Source organism: Lutra lutra, chromosome 2 (assembly GCF_902655055.1).
Source record: "Lutra lutra chromosome 2, mLutLut1.2, whole genome shotgun sequence".
Classification (NCBI taxonomy): Eukaryota; Metazoa; Chordata; class Mammalia; order Carnivora; family Mustelidae; genus Lutra; species Lutra lutra.
Genome location: NC_062279.1, coordinates 144,315,173 through 144,331,166, shown reverse-complemented (window position 1 = coordinate 144,331,166; position 15,994 = coordinate 144,315,173). Strand labels below are relative to the sequence as shown.

The following is a 15,994-nucleotide window of genomic DNA, read 5'->3' as shown; positions in this document are numbered from 1 at the left end:
AGAAGCTAGATGTTTTTCCAAGGAGGAGCCAGGACAGAGGCATCCAGTGACCCTCGGGGCCTGGAGGGGACCCCTTCTTCCCCCCATCTTGTTTCCATTCTCTTCCACACTGACAATAAGGACAGCTGCCTGAGCAGGGGCGAGCATGCTTCCGACAGCTCTGTAGTTCCCTTTAGCAAATCGAGGGCAGGCCCCAGGTCCTGGGTGCGCTTGTCTTGGGCGGACGGCGTGCGTGCCGCAGTAGGAGGGAACGAACTGTTTTCATCATGTCAGCTTTCCGCTCGTGGGAGCTGTTATGCCCCAATAATGGGTCCGTGATTAAAGGAGCGAGACTGATACAAAGTGAAGGTCAAGCAAAGCTTTATTTTGCGCCAAGCATTAAGAATCTAACCGAACGTTCGGGGCCGCACCTCTTACAAGAGAGGGCGACCCTTCTCTGTTTCACAGACTAGCTTTTAAGGGCAAAGGCCATGCGGTCGGGCCTGGCCACGCACAGGTGGCCAATGAGATTGTAACACACACAGGAAACTCTCAGTGATGCTAGGTGACCAATTGAGTTACAATTGACCCTAGTAGACATTTGAACCAGCCTATTACACCTTGATTGGGATTGGCCCCCAAAGGGCGGGTCTCATACTCCTTGGTAACCAGGGAGACAGTATGCATCCCCCCACTGATCGGATGCCTCCACCTGGCCTGACCCACCTTCGTATCTGGGCTTTGTTACCTGAAGCTGGTTTCCCCGGACTTGTCTCCAAGTAAATCCCCTGGGGGAAGGGGAGCAGGGACAGTTTCTAAATAGGTCCTTATAGGAGCAACGTGAAATTTTCTGCTTATGTAAAAGCGGTGAGTTGATTAAAAAAAAAGCCTTAGTAAGAAAACAAAACAAAAAAACAAAAAAAACCCCACCTTAGTAACATAGCTTCCTGATGGATAATTTTGGTACAGATGGCACAGGTGGGCCCAGAGTGATGGACACTGGGTGTAGACCACTGGGCAGTGGTCCCTGGTCCCGCGTAGATGAGGTGGCCACTGACCTACCAGCCCAGCTGAGGGCGTCTGGTATGGGGGCTTCTAGGTAGATGCGCAGACCACTGCGCTGCGACATGAGTCCCCAGAGGAGCACGCCATGCCCCAAGCCACGTGGGCTCATAGGCCAGCCCACCTCCACCGTGACAGCCAGACTCCAGTGCACAAAATCTGGCCACAGCCATGTGCAGCCCGAGGACCTTCTGTGTGCCAGGTGCTGGGGCAGTGGGACAAGCAAGTCCTTGATTAGGAGGCTTCAGTGCCCGGGGGCAGACCCCGGCTGTGAGCCATCAGAGGAGGCAAGATAGGATGTGGTCAGCTGTGGGGATGGGGATGAGCCCCTTCCCTGCACCAGCTCCTCGCCATCCCAGACCTGTGGGCTCCAGGCTCAGAGCTGGCCCTTGAGGAAACTCCAGGGAGAGAAATAGCCAATGAATGAGGAGTCAGGGGTGCAAGGTCAAAGACACAGAGTCATTGGGAAGGTCTGAGATAGGAGGGGCTCTGAGTCCCCTGGGGAATGGGTGGGTGGGGTTGGGGGAAGGAATTTTAGGGTGAGGATTGAGGTGAGTGGGGCCCTAAAGCAGGGTAGAGCTGGAGGTGGATGGTGGGCAGGACTTGACTATCAGCGAGGGGGTCTGGGCAGCAGGAGACCCCATGGAGCTCGTGCCTGGGAACAGGTGTCGTCACCACCATGTGTCTATGTAGCTTTACCATAGGCTGTAAAGGGAGTTCCCAAGTGACATCTCTGGGCTGAATCCACACTGAATGGCCTAGTGAGGCCCAGAGAGCAGGCCTGTCCAGAGAGGGCCCAGGCTTGGCAATTTCATAGGGATGAGCTCGAAGTAGATTTCTTTCTGCCTGGCCAGGGGAATGGGAGGGACTCAGTGGCCCCATAGACTGGTTGGGTCCCAGGCTGGTCTGTGAACCCCAAAATGGCATGGATAACTCTGCTGATGGGCCTGTCTTTACAGTTATGGGTTTCCTGGGATTCTTCACAGGAGGACCCCTACCCGAGAAAATGTCTGAGTCATAATTCTGGGTGAGGGAGGGCTATCGGGACCTGTCTGCCTTGGAGAACAGTGTGCACAGGAGTCTTTTCGGGGGTTGGGGTGCAAGACTGGTGTGCAGGGGGCACGCGCTGCAGGGCAAGGCCAGGGAGAACGGGCTGGATGCGGGGGGCTGGGGGGAGGCCACAGGGCCGTGTCTCCGGCAGACTCAGGGCTCCCAGCCAGGGCCTACAGGACATTTAGGCACCCACAAAAATGTTTTAATTTCCTTCAGCCTCAGAAGAAGAAAAAGAAATTTTTAGGTCAAGGAAATGTTTTGATATATAATATGAATATATTCTTTTTTATATCAGTGCAGCCATAAAATATAATTGTTCATTTTTTTTTTTTTATGGAGGAAGTAGCCGATGAAATCCTGAAATGCCTCAGGCCCCCTGAAGTCATCTCTCTCCCCAGATGGCTAAGAGGGGTGGATTCCAGAAACGGGGATGGATTTCATTGTTGGTCTCTCCTACTCGCTTTCTTGAGAAGATAAATTAGTCTTTGCAGAGCTCAGATGGGCCCCAAGTGGCTTCTCTCCAAGCTGGTATCTGGCTCACCAGATCCCCTGCTTTCCTGAGAGATAGGCCTTTGGGGGTGAGCAGCCTGTCTGGGCTCCTTAAAGCCCTGGGACCTCTTCAAGGGCTGCTGTGGCCAGTATCTCGGCCTCCCAGCCGGAGGCAGCCAAGGGCTCCCATCCCACCACCTGCCTTTCCTTTGTTCTGGGCCCCTCTGCTCTGACGTGTCAGCAGATTTGTGAAGAGAAATTCTTGGAAGTGGTGAACATATGGTTCTCGGGCTGGGGGCTGGCGGGGAGGAGGGGCAGGGTGTCGGGGCCCAGGGGAGGGAATTTCTGTTTTAAAAAAAATGGGACTGGCAGTTTCCACCTCCTGTGGGAGATGCCCCGCACTTTCTATGTCGAGAGAGGAGGCACGCATGTGACTGTGTTTTCAGGACCTTCTCCGGCCACAACCAGCTCTGAAAAATGCCAGCTCGGCCCGCTAGACAGGCAAGAGCATTGTTCCAAACATCTAGGAATGGGCGAATGAATGAATGAATAAGGATCTTGCAATTTCACTAATAATTTTCCTGACGGCAACTTAGGAGGGAGTGACAGGTGGGATGAAGGCCGATTGGGTGGCTGGAAATGGAAAGTAAGTAGTATTTTCAAAGCTCAGCCGGGGCAGGAATGTCTACCAAGACCCATCTATTAACTTACACATTATCCTTTAAACAGCTTGGATGTAAATTGCCATTTTCCACAGAGTGGTAGCACTCTCCATTTATTTTCTGCTGACTGATTTTGATTTATAGGAGTCCTTTCGAAGCTTACCTCTCAATTCCCTTTTCTTAAACATTTGGTTTGGTGTCCGTGAAGGGGGCCTGATTGACGGAGGGCTGGGCTCTCACCTGCTCGCTAGGCTAGTGCACACGGCTAGGGTGGAGGGGAGACACAGCTTTTCAGAGCCCGGCTGCCCCGGGACCCTCCCCTGTTCCTTCCTCCCGTCTGGGCCAGTGGGAAGGGCACCGGACTGTGGAGTCAGGCAGGGCGGGACCCCCATGGAGACCGCAGCCCTGCCAGTTCCCCGCTGTGTCCCCTGCAGTGGGCTGAGCCTCTGTGTTCTCATCTGGAGAATGCGTATGTGCCTGGGTGGGTGTCCTTAGGCTGCCATAAGGCATTACCCCCCACTGCGTGATTAAATGGCAGAAGTTTATCACCTCCCAGCTCTGGAGGCTGGAGGTCCAGGGCAAGGTGTGGGCAGGTCAATCAATGTCCTCCGAGGGCCCAGAGGGAGAAGCGTTCCCAGCTCTCTCCCCCAGCGTCTAGTGGCTTCAGTCATTCCTTGGCTGTGGGCAGACATCTTCCCTCTGTGTGTGTCTGTGCCCAGATGTCCCCTTTTTGTGAGGACACTAGTCATATTGGATTAGATTAATTCCTCTATTTCCAGAGAAGGTCATATTCCCAGGTCACGGGGGTTAGGACCTTTTGGGGGGACGTGATCTGACCTCGTCTCCAAGGTCTGTGGAAGACATCTCACGCAGCACCCCCCCACCCCAAGCTGCTTCTCTACCTATCCTACCTGGGGACTAGAGACAGAGGACACTCATGGCCCTGCCTGCAGGAGGCTGCCATCTCCAGGAGGAAAGAACAGGACATGCTGATGAGGTCCGCTTGTGGGAGACTAAGAGCGTTGGCCTCCTGGGGCGGCCGTGGCAAAGAGGCTGGGGATGGAAGCCGCAGGGTTTGCTCTCAGCCTGCTCTGGGGCTGGGACTCCCGGATCAGGGGTCTCAGGCAGGGCTGGTTCTGCTCCAGGCCTCTTGCCTGGCTTCTGGGAGTTTGCCCGTGATCCTTGGTGTTCTCGGACTTGGAGAGGCGTCACCCCCATCTCTGCATCTATTTTCAAGTGTCTGCCTCCCTGAGGACTGTCTCTCCTTTTCTTTGTGAGGACACTTGTCACTGGATTTACGCCACTCCAGGACGATCTCATCTTGAGATTTTTTTTTTTAAGATTTTATTTATTTATTTGAGAGAGAGAGAGAGAGCGAGCGAGCGAGCGCACAAGTAGGGGGAGCAGCAGGCAGAAGGAGAGCACATGCACTGCTGAGCAGGAAGCCCCATGCAGGGCTCAATCCCGGAACCATGGGATCGTGAGCTGAGACGAAGGCAGACGCTTCACCGCGAAGCCACCCAGGCGCCCCCTCATCTCGAACTTTTTAATTATATCCTAAATGTCCCTTACCCATATCAGGTCACATTCAGAGGTTCCAAGTGGACATACTTTGGGGGGCTGTGTTCGGCTCACTATATCCAAGACCCAAATGGGGCACCAGCCTCAACTGGAGGTGGGCTGAAGGTTCTGGAAGTCTTCCCGGACAGCTGTGCCTGACAGAGTCCCTCTAGAAGTACAGATGTGCCTGATGAGGAGGGCCAGAGGAGGCCAAGGCCTCCTAAGGGGACCTGAGCTGAGTGGAGGGAGACGGGGTGGGGGAAGAACACAGGGGGACTGGGTGGGGCCTGTTCATGGCAGGCCCGTCCCTCCTGCCTGATGGGAGCGTCCTGTCCTCACCCGTGTTCACTCCTTCCTTCTCCAAACCCTGCCGATTGTGGCCCCAGAGGCGAGGATGGCTCCCTGCCCGCCCCCCTCCCCCCACTCCAGACGCACCCGGGGGTTGGGTGTTGGTTCAGTCCATTTGCGCGGTGGCCTGAGGCCTTATGAATAAATCCTTCTTCCTATGGCGTTTGGGTTGGACGAGGGCTCTCTGGGGGGGTGGTGACAGACGGCCAGGCCACGGTCTGAAATTAGAACTGTAAAACATCCATGCGAAGCCTGATAGAGGGCCTCATGGGGACGTTGCCGGTCACTGTGAGCTCCTGGCAGGGGAGGGGCTGCTGCATATCCGCCAAGGCCAAGGACAGCCCCCTGCCGACCCACCATATGGAGACAGCTTCAGACACCTCTGGGGAGGCTATAGCGGGGAGTCTGGCTTCAGGGGATACATGATTTGCTGCCGCCTGTCCCCAAGCTGTCCTGCTAAACTGGGGTGCATGGGGGTGGGGGGAAGGGGCTTGGGTGACACATCTCTGCGGACATCTGTACTTCAGCTGCCCAGGTGACAAGGGTCCCACCAGTGTGGGCACTGCAGGGACCAGAAGAATGTCCCTGAAACTACCCTGTGGACACGGCATCTTACTGGCCTCTCCCAGGGAGAAAGGGCCGTGTGGGCAGGGTCATGGGTTCAAGGCCATGGCTCCTGTGAGATGTTCTTTCTTGCTTTTGTCCTCTTTCGGTTCTTACATCCCTGCCTGTTTCTGGTCCCCACGTGCTGGGGATACCCCGGGCAGGGCCTCCAGGTCATGTGGAAGGAGCCCACCGTGTGTGTGATGGGCCTGGGTCTCAGTCCATGGGGCTGGCTGGGGAGTGGGCCTGAGTGTGGCCGCAGGCCCAGCCTTGTCTCCGGGACTCTCTGTGAGGCTTGTCTGAGGTCCCTGAGGGGTGGGGGGTCGGGAGAGGGGTGAGGCTTTGCTTTGTTTTCTATTCTTTGTATCTGGGTGAACTGCCTCTCAAGTTTCTCTTTCTTATGATAACTTTTTTTTTTTTTTTTTTTTTTTAAGTAGCAGCAAGGAGTCACAGAGATAGTGTGGACATCTGGGTGTGACCTTCCCACCATGTGGCCAGACCCACAGGACCCTGGCACAGAGCCCTGCATGGAGAACGTTCCATTTGGGCTAAAGCTGGCATTCTTGTCTGGGACACCCCATGCCTGCCTTGTTGGGCCACATCCTTTATGAACATTCTCCTTCCTTCTTCCTGGAAGGGACAGGTTCTATCATCCTCTCACTCCAGACCCTTGTCAGAGACCCCCTGCCATCTCCCCAGGCCACCAGAGCGCTGTCCTGGGACCCCCTCATTGTCTTATCAAGAGCCTCTGCAGCGAGGGACCTTTCTAGAGTGGCTTCACACCTTCTGCTTTTCCAGAGAGTGCTAGACCGGACCCTCCCAGACCTTCCCAGATCTTCCCCTGCTCCCGGGGTGGCAGCCTCTCCCTCTTGCCTTTCCCAGGCGTGGTTGGAGGCAGAGAGGAGGTCGTATGGACACCATGAGCAAGAAGGAGGCCCCACTCTGGACTTGCCGGGCAGCCCTGGACCTCTGCTTCTGTACCTGAGCGGCTATAGGGCCCTTTAGCCCAAGTGGAACTTTCTCTGTCTGGGAGTCAGGGGGTGGGGGCCTGCATCAGGGGGAGGGCTCTGTCAAGTGGCAGGAGCTAGGCTCTCTGCTCCGTGGAAGATCCTGGAGGGAGATGCCTCATGCTAGCAATGGCTTAGCAAGTAGGCCCACTTGGGAGCGAGGACCTCAGGGAACTCCTGGGGCCTGGGGGATCCCACCAGCTGAGAGAATCACGGAGTCTTATGAAGTAGACGGAGAGGGAGTGAGGCTCCTGGGGTGGGTGGCAGGCATGGCTGAGAGCTAGCCAATGGCCTGAGCCAGCAGCCCTTGGTGTCTACAGGGAGATGGTGGGCTTGACCAAGGTCTGGTCCTCGGAGAATCAGCATGTGCCCCACGGCTTTCTGAGCCCAGCCATTCCCTGTCTTTCCCCAAGGGGTCTTGGGCAGAGAGAAACAGGATTCCTCTCCCTGATAGATAAATGCAGAAGCAGCTCCCTTAAATGGACCAGATTGCTTCATCGAGGAGGGCTCTTGGGTTGGAAGTGTGCAGAGCTGAGCCCTGCTGTCTTCCTGGGGTACGGGGTATGGGCCAACCCTGCCTGCTGATTGTGGGGAAGACGTGCATGGTGGGTCCATGGGAAGCCCCTCCTCTCTCATTTAGGCTGGGGAGAGCTCCACAGGGTGCTGTTCTAGAAAAAGCCACAGTCTTGGCCTCAGACCAGCCTGACTCCAGCTCTGCCATCTCTCGAGCACACCCTTGGGGTCACCCACCAACCCCTTCCACACCTCCACTTCTAATCCAGGCGGTGGGAATGATGGTGCTGATCTGCGGGGTTGTTGGGAGACATAAAGGACGGGAATGTGTGTTCCCTCTCTCTCTTGCTGCATTATATATGTGAGCAGTGGGACAAAGCCCCTGTGCTTGCCCGGGGCAGGGTCTGACACCCTTCCCCCTCCGGGGCTTACAGCCAGGTCTGGTCAGGGTGACGCTGCCTGAGTGTAGTACCTGGCCCAGTACCTTCTGTATCCCTTCACAGCCCAGCCACCCCCCAGCTCAGGATCAGGTTTCTCGAATGGCTTTGCTGGGAGAGAGAGAAAACGGACATTTATGGAGTGCCGACTGAATACGTTCATCAGGGTCTAGTCTTCACCCTTCCATGGGTGCCAGTCCCCCGGCATAAAAATGAGCATCTTTATCAGGTTTTGAGGACAGGAGGGAGAAGGACTCCTTAATGTGAGGGCTGGGGAATGTCAGCCTTAGCTACCAGGGTGAGAGCATGCTGGGGTGTGTGTGTGTGTGACCCCAGTATGTGCACACGTGCCTGAGGTGTGAACACACAGTAAGTGACTCAGCCCAGGGCTCAGTGTCAGCAGCCGTAACGGCTCTCCGGTGAGAACCTGCCCTCCTTCCCGTGTCTCCTCCGTCACCCAAGAGTAGGTTTGCTCCTGTCCAGCCCCTATCCCATCCAGCGCCATTCCCGTCCAGCCCCGATCCCGTCCAGCCCTGATCCCATCCAGCCCCGATCCTGTCCAGCGCCATTCCCATCCAGCCCCGATCCCATCAGTTTTTCAGTTGAGATAACACTCGAGTGACCTAAAATTCACCATTTTAACTCTTTCCAAGTGGGCCATGATCCTGTGGTTTTTACATCTACCGTGTGTTAACAGTTAACAGTGGCTCTGTTCACCGAGTGGGCATTCTGGAGGCCCGTCCGTGCCATCCACAGGCCTTCCTTCCTCCTCCCTACGGCTGTGAGGTGCTCCCGAGGGTGGCCGGGCTGCGGGCCATCTAGCCTGGCCCGTTTCCAGTCTCTCCCGATTACGGTGTCGCAGGAAATGACTTTGGACATCCATCATTCCACATGCACAAAGACGTCTGCAGAGTAGCGCCCTGGGGCAGGGCGGGGGTCATTGCCAGGCCACAGCATCCAGGGGCTGCAGTTTTGTGAGCTGTGAGGTATTGGTTTCACCATGAGTGTGTCTTACACACCCACCAGCAGCCTGTCGAAGGTGCTGGCCTCTTGCGGCTCCTTTGCGAGCTGGCTCTCTCTGCCCTGGACCAGCATCCTTCCGAGTACAGGTAGAGGGTGACACCAGGGCCCACGGGCCTCACATAAAGGCCAGCTGGCAAGCTGCTGTCTCACACATGCCCTGGCCCGGCTGGAGCCCCCAGCCCCAGGGAGCCTCTGGGAGGGCCTGCTGGCACTGGGAGGCCATCCTGATGTCCGTCACCTTCCATCACCTCCCCTCCCTGCCAGCTGTAGACCAGCCCCCTCCACCAGCATGGGCTGTTGGGGTCAATGAAAACAGCTGCCACCATCTGCCACCAGAGGCGCCCTCCTGCTGGGGCCCGAGGAGCAACCCCACCCCCACCCCCTCACCCCCCGCCAAAGCTCATCATTTTTTGGAACATGTGGTGAGGTGCTGGGGCTGGATCGGGCCTCCACAAAGGCACCCCCCGGAGGGCGTCTTAGCTCCCAGCTCGGGACAGAAAGCATCCCTTTGTGTGCGCGAGGATCCCCAGGTGTGGGCGGCCTTCCACCTTTCTGTGTGGCAACTTGTGTTTACAGACCGCAGAACACACCTTGGCATGCTCTCCTGGGCATCCTGGAAGCCTGAGTGTGGAGGGAAGGTCAGCATCCGTGGGCCCAGGGGACCCGGCTGCTCCTTCTCTGTGGCTCCCCCTGCTGGCCATAGTGAGCGATGAGACTGTTGAATGAATACTCGAAGTCACCATAAGACATCTTATTCTTTGCCTTCTTTTTTGACCTCCCTTTTCTCAACACTGGATGCCTCATTTATTCTTTGTGTTCCCACATCAAACACTAGCTGTGTGATCTAGGGGCTATTGTTTTATGTCTCTGTTCTCAGTGTGTTCACCTGTGTAATGGGCACAGTCAGTGCATCGGGGAAGACACTAGCCTCCTTCCCATCTTCAGCATCTCTCCTGTGGGGCTCAGTGCACCAGGGGGCAGAGAGCCAGGGTGGGCTTCTGCAGGTGTCCCTGGTCTGGACCCCTCCCCTGTCTGGGCTTCTGATGGGGGTGAGCAGATGGGGACTCAGGCCCTTTTTTGCATACAGAGATATGTCAGTGTGGTTTCTTAAACATTAAGGTTAAAACACAGATTCTGAGTCAGCAGAATTCTGAAATTCTGAGTCATCGGGGGTGGGGCTCCATTCAGGTTCTGCATATCTGGGAGCTCTGGGGAGGTGTGCATGCCTGGGCACAGACCCCACTGTGAGCAGCGAGGACCTCACCTGCCACGGGCCGGCCCTGTCCCAATTGGCAGGGGCAGGGCCAGGGGCAGGGGAAGACTCATCAGTGTGCAGGGGGCCCTTCTGGGCCCTGAATTTTCCTTTTCTGATGGGAAGTCCGTTCTCGGAGTTCACAGTTGAGCCTGAATTCTCGCTGCTGCGTGAGTGCGTGTGTGTGTGTCTGTGTGCAGGGGGCTTAATGATGGACAGCTGAACTGAGCCAGAGTCTCTGTTACTTTTCTTGGATTATTCTTGAGCCCGTAGAAGGCACAGGGCTCAGTGATCCACCCACACGAAGGGCTTGCATCTCCACTCAAGACTGCGCAGCCAAATGAGGCCTGGCTGTGTGCTGGCCCTGGGCAGGGGCCCCGTGTTTCACGGGTGGCCACAGCAGGGCGCCTGGTCAGTGCTGCTGGGGGAGCTCCCTCCCCAGGATACAGAAACAGCTGATGTGGACACGTGCCCGTGGCCATACAGGGGGAGGGGGCCTGGGTCCCGGGATACCTGTGCTCTGATTTCTGGTGGAAGCCCGTGTGGATGGATGTCACCCTCCTAGCAGCCTTGTGACGCCCTACTGAGTCTGCTCCGATGCGCAGCTAAGGAAACAGGCTTGGAGGGCCAGACTTGTCCCCATGCACTGCACCCTCCTCGTTTGTTGGATTCTGCTGGAGATGTGGGTGCAGCCATGCCTGGGGCACCTGACGAAGGTGAACACTGTTTGCAGGTGGAGATGCTTATTGTACCATTGGGCTCTGCAGCCCTGGGCCCTGGCGCTCCCTACCGTGAGCCAGCCTCCTCTCCAACCGGCAGATCTGCTCACGCCCCTTACTGGTCTCCCGCCGGCGGGCGACTCTGCTGGTTCCTCCAGCTGCAGGGCTGTTTCCGGAAGCCCCTTGCAGGGGCTCTGAGGGACAGAGCCGCTGCCTTGTTTCTAAGTGCATTGTATAGGCTCCTTGAGGAGCCTGAGGAGTGAAGGGTGTGTTGCTGGGGGTCATGGGGACAATGACTCACCATCTGGGTCTGGAATTGGCCCCACGATCTGCAGAAGGTCTCTGCCTGAGTTAGGGTTTCTTTTCCTTCTTGGGGAGAGAGCCCTGGGCTGCCGCTCAGTGGAGGAGCGGGCTGGCAAGGCCCATGGCTCCCGCCTGTGGAAGTTATTCCTGGGCCCTGGATGGGGCTCTTGGGGGACCAGGCGTGCCTCTGCTGAGCACACTTCTGTCCTCTGAATCTGTTTCTCCATTTCCAAAGGCTCGGTGTTCAATCTGATGCCTCCTATAGCCTCCCACCTGGGCCCATCCTGCTGCTTCCCTGACCAGGAGATGAGATCCAGCAGGCTTGGGTAGAATGGGGTGTCCGCAGACTCTCTCTCTCCAGCTCTATGAGGGGCTGGAGGGGGATTCAGACTGGGGAACATCAGGCCTGCCTATGCTATTCCCAGGGTCCAATGCATAGTGAAAACATAGGGCCCTTTGTTCAAACATTTTTAAGAATTTCAAGATGGGGACAGCAGAGCATTAAACCAAGCGGGGGCCCTGGGGGCTGCTTGGGTCGCACACCAGCCCTCTGGTCCTGGCTGCCTGGGACACTCTGGTTGGGGACACCTCATGTATGCTGTCCCTGGGAAGGGGGTGGGCTCCCCCCACCAGGATTCATGAGATCCCTCCCCTGAGGGCTGGAAGGCATCACTGTGGACAAGCAGGGGCCTCAAGAACGGGGCAAGTTCTGGACCCTCGGGTGGTGTTTGCTGGTGTCAGAAGGAGATGGATGGGCTCTGGAGTGAGCCCCCGACAGCAGGGGTTAGTGGGGTCAGCTGGGGTTGGCTGTGGCCTCGGCCTGACAGATTCTGTCTCCGCCCTGGATCGGCTTCTAGAAAGGGATATTCATTCATTCATTCAATGAAAACTGGTGAACTCTTGCTCTGTGCTAGGCTCTGCGAATTCGGGTGGAATGAAATAGATCATGTCCTCCCTGCCCCCGATGGAACCCACAGCCCAGCAGCCTCAAGGACAAGCAGGCCTGGGAAGTCCACAGAGCCCGGCTTCTCTTCCTGGGGTCACAGGTTGGCTGGACCCAGGGGACGGGACATCTGTCAGGAGCAGCACCCCTGCCATGATCCCATGACACCTCCTGGGCCTGGGGGACTGGCAGTGCAGGGAGGAGACACAGGGGTGACCTGGGACCGGAGGGGCCCGCCCTCTCCCTGCAGGGGCTTTTCTCCAATCCTGGTCTCCTCCTTGGGCATTCCTGGCTGTCTGGAAGGAGTCACGGAGGCCAGTGGTGGGCTCTGGCCACCTCAGGGATGGGAGGAGACCATTGGCCACAGCTGGGAGCTAGAAGCCCCAACTCCTGTTCCAGACTTTTCTCCCACCAGATCAAAGCACCCAGAGCTGCGGGGATAGGCCAGCCACTGGAAAATAGTTCCAGGATATTTTATTTCCAAAGCTGTTCATGGAGGAACCCCCGTCCCCCCATCCCCCAAGGGCAGGCCATACTTTTTAGTTTTTTGTAACGACTTTCAAACAGTAACGAAAACATGCGGCCCTTGTTCAAACCCTTGTGAGAGTTTCAGGATGGTATCCGCGCACAGATGGCAGAGACCCAGCCTCACCCCGAGTGCGGAGGACACACCGTCTGGGCTCCCAGGCTGGCCCAGGTGCTCACCGGCTGTGCGCACAGGGCTTACCCTCCCTCTGCTTGTCTCCTTCATCGGTCAGTGGGGCTGATGAGAGGCCCGTGGGTCCCGAGTAGAAACAGGCCTTAGTCATGTTAGCAGGAGGCATGCCCAGTGCTGGGACCCGAGGCAAGACACAGTCCCCTCCCACAAAGGGCTCATGATCATGTGGTGGGAACTGGCCCTGGGAGGGTGCCGGAAGGGAGAGCACAGTGTCTGGGAAGTGTGGGGGGCATTGAACCAGGGGAGGGGTCCAGGAGCCTTCTGGGAGGTGCTGTCACTTAGGCTGAGATCTGAGAGTCTTGTAGGAATTACCCAAGGAATTCGGAGTGGCGGTGGGAAGAGGGTCCAGAAGGCCCCGTAGGGTTGGTACTGGGAATATGAAGGGGCTGGGCCTAAGTGGAGAGACCCTCCCAGAAGAGGGTGGGAGGGGCACTAGCCCTGCCTGGAACGGGACCCCAGAGGAGGACTAGTCCCAGCAGCAGAAACCCCCAGACAAGGAGCTCAGCCTGCAGAAGGGCTGAAGTGCCATGTTAGGGGGTGAGCTCCCCGCCCCTCCAAGTGTGTGGGCAAGGCTGAAATGGCTGGGGCTTGATAGGGATGTTGGCTTGAGGATTTCACCCCGGAGAGGCTGCATTAAACAGACTTTGAGGTCCCTTCCAGCTGTCACACTCCAGCTCCTCGAAATCCCCTCTGCGAACAGCGAGACTATGAAATATAAATCAATAGGTTAAAAATACGCTTGTCTCCTGCACGTCCAGGCCCTGTCACTCTGCCTGTCTCCCTCGGTCTTCAGAGGATTCCTGCTCGGCTCGGGCAGCCTGAGAGCCTGGCAGGAGAAAATCGCTTTGTTCCCGAGCAAGGCAGGGCTGATCGCGTCTCTGTGGATGGGGCCTCGAGTTGGTTTTTGATCATTGCTGCCTCTAGGATGCACACTATCCCGTCGCGGCCGGCGTCCCCTCCTCATGCCTTCCCTGCTTTCATCGCTGGGGAGAGGACGATCAGGCAGACCTTGTCAGGGGGGCAGCTGAGCCCCCAAACCCGAGAGCTGAGGAGGTGCCGCCGGCAGGAAACCAAACTCAGGGATGGCCGGTGTGGTGACCCCAGATTAGCTGGGGTAAATGGCTCTGCTGGGGGGGGTGGGTGTTCCCTGGTTACCTCCTGGGGTTCCCATGGCAATGGGAGTGTTAGGAGCAGCTAATAGGGACTGACAGCGAGTGAAATGAAATTTGATGTATGGGAAAATGCATCGGCCAGTGAAATAATTGGGGAGAAGGCGCTTTTTCCCGCCGGGCAAGGCCAGTCCTCACTTCCTTTCTGTTGTTCTGTGAGAACTTTCTGGCGCTCTTAGACACAGGTGTTTTTATCAGAACGAACAGTCGCCTTTTCTCAGGGGTGTGAGATGGCACAGGCTCTGTCACACGGGGCCAGTGTGTGTGTGATGAGTTGTTCGGCATCCCTCGCATGAGTGTGTGTGTCCTCCGCTGTGTGCGGCCCACCGCCGGCCCGCTCGGCTGTTCTCGGGCCTTCCACAGCCCCTCGCTGGCTCTGCCATCAGCCAGTGCTTGCCGGGGGGTGGGGTGCGGTGGGGTGGGGTGGGGGAGGGGGTAACCATAACCCGCCATTCTGGGGCCCAGGCTGGGCACAGAATGCATCTGACAAGGGTTCCGAAGATGGGGACTTGGAGAGCAGCCAAGAACGCCCGCCGGGGCTGTACCCAGGACAAGAGGAGGCCCAGTTTGAGAAGGTCCAAGGCTGGGTTTGAGTGTTTCCTGGCAGCTACTGGGTGGACCTCGCAGGACTGGGATGTTCCCAAGGTCACTGTGAAGAGTGGGGTGAGGTTTCAGAACCTAGACTCAAGGCACTCTGCTGCAGGGCGGCTGGAGCCCCCCCAGAGAGCCCGCCAGGAAGGTCCAGGCAACTGACGTTCAACACAACACCCCAAATCCTGGGCGGTGGTGGGGAGGTGTCGTCTTATCCCTCTTCGTTCAGAACCGTGAAACCCACTGATTTCTTCTCTCTGTTGCCACCACAGGTGATCTTGATCCTGACGAAGTATTACCATGCAGACATGGGGAAGGTTCTGGAAAGTTCTCTGTGGCGGTAAGTCACCCCTCCTTATGCACCTGCGTGTCTCCCTGGGCTGAGGGCCGAGACCCCCCCCATGCCCAGTAGGAGCAGCCCTGTGAGTTGATGGTCTCCCAACTTTCCTTTTGGCTGCACAATGCGTGTAGAGGACATGGAAGGCGATTGAGGGTGTCCCCCATGGGCCCACACAGCCCTGGAAAAGAGACAGCCCTATAGAAAGTGACTTTGCTGGCTTTTCTTTCCGTGTGTCCTCCCCCCGCTTCCTTTTCTCCTCGCAGGGGGAAGACGGTTTGCATCGTGAATTCAGGTCAGTGCGCAAATGCCCTCTGCCTGTGCCCTACACTTGAGATGTGGCTCTCAGAGTCCACCAAATACGCGATTCCCCTCATTGTTCAGACGTGTTTCTTTCTCTCTGGCTTAGCTGAAGAGCTTGGTGTATAAATTGGGGGGGGGGGGGTCTCTCTTTCTACGTGAGATGTGAATTCAGCCCAAGAATGTCAAGCAGCCATTCTGATGTTTTAAACGAGGTGGGAGAGAAGGAGGTTTTGAGAAATCCTGTCGGTTACTCTTGTCTTCGATGTTTACACCCGCTCACCCAGACAGCGGGGAGGGAGGCTCCCAGCGTCTCACGCCGTCCTTGAAAAGCTTTTCTCGGGCAAGGATCCTGTTTCCTGTGAGTGCTGCGTCGCTCCCATGTTCCCTGGTGTTGAGCTGTTTTGGTTTTCAAGATGTGTTTCTCAAGGAACAATTAATTCATTTTGCTGTTTGAAATCCATGAACAACACCCAGACCTGCTCATCAGGAGTCCCGTGTGTGTGTGTGTGTGTGTGTGTGTGTGTGTGTGTTTGGGGTGGGGGAGGGGCTTGAGCTGATTTTTTTTTTGGTTTTTGGTTTTGCTTCTAGGGCAGGAGCATGATGGTTGATTCCATGATGGTTGGCTCTCATTGGGGGATTCCTACGAGCCTTTGGGAAGGTGTTGAAATGGCACCTCGAGCTGGGTCCTTTCCCTGTTGTATGAGGATGGTGTCGCCTGGGGGCCAGCTGGTACGGTCAGTGGCGGTCCTGATGGCGCCGGGTCTGGGGAGTAAGCCGCACGTGCCGCCCTGGGTTTTTCTTAACCCTCTCGTGGCAGCCCTTTGAGGGTTTGTGCTCTGGGACTAGTTTCAGGGTTAGGCCCCCTGGGGAAGGGCTGGCCCATGGAGGCCGTTCCCCTCGCTGGGAGGATGTTCCAAGGATGA

The 15,994-nt window shown here is 56.9% G+C and overlaps 1 protein-coding gene across 4 annotated transcripts in view; it reads left to right on the top strand.

Moving 5' to 3' along the window:
• Nucleotides 1-15,994, top strand: part of SORCS2 (sortilin related VPS10 domain containing receptor 2) — a 420,986-nt gene that overhangs the window by 154,369 nt on the left and 250,623 nt on the right. For all 4 annotated transcript variants that reach the window (XM_047718782.1, XM_047718783.1, XM_047718784.1 and 1 more), the window contains exon 2: nt 14,704-14,771. In XM_047718782.1, coding sequence (XP_047574738.1) covers nt 14,704-14,771 — 68 coding nt within the window. The remainder of the gene's footprint in view (nt 1-14,703; nt 14,772-15,994) is intronic.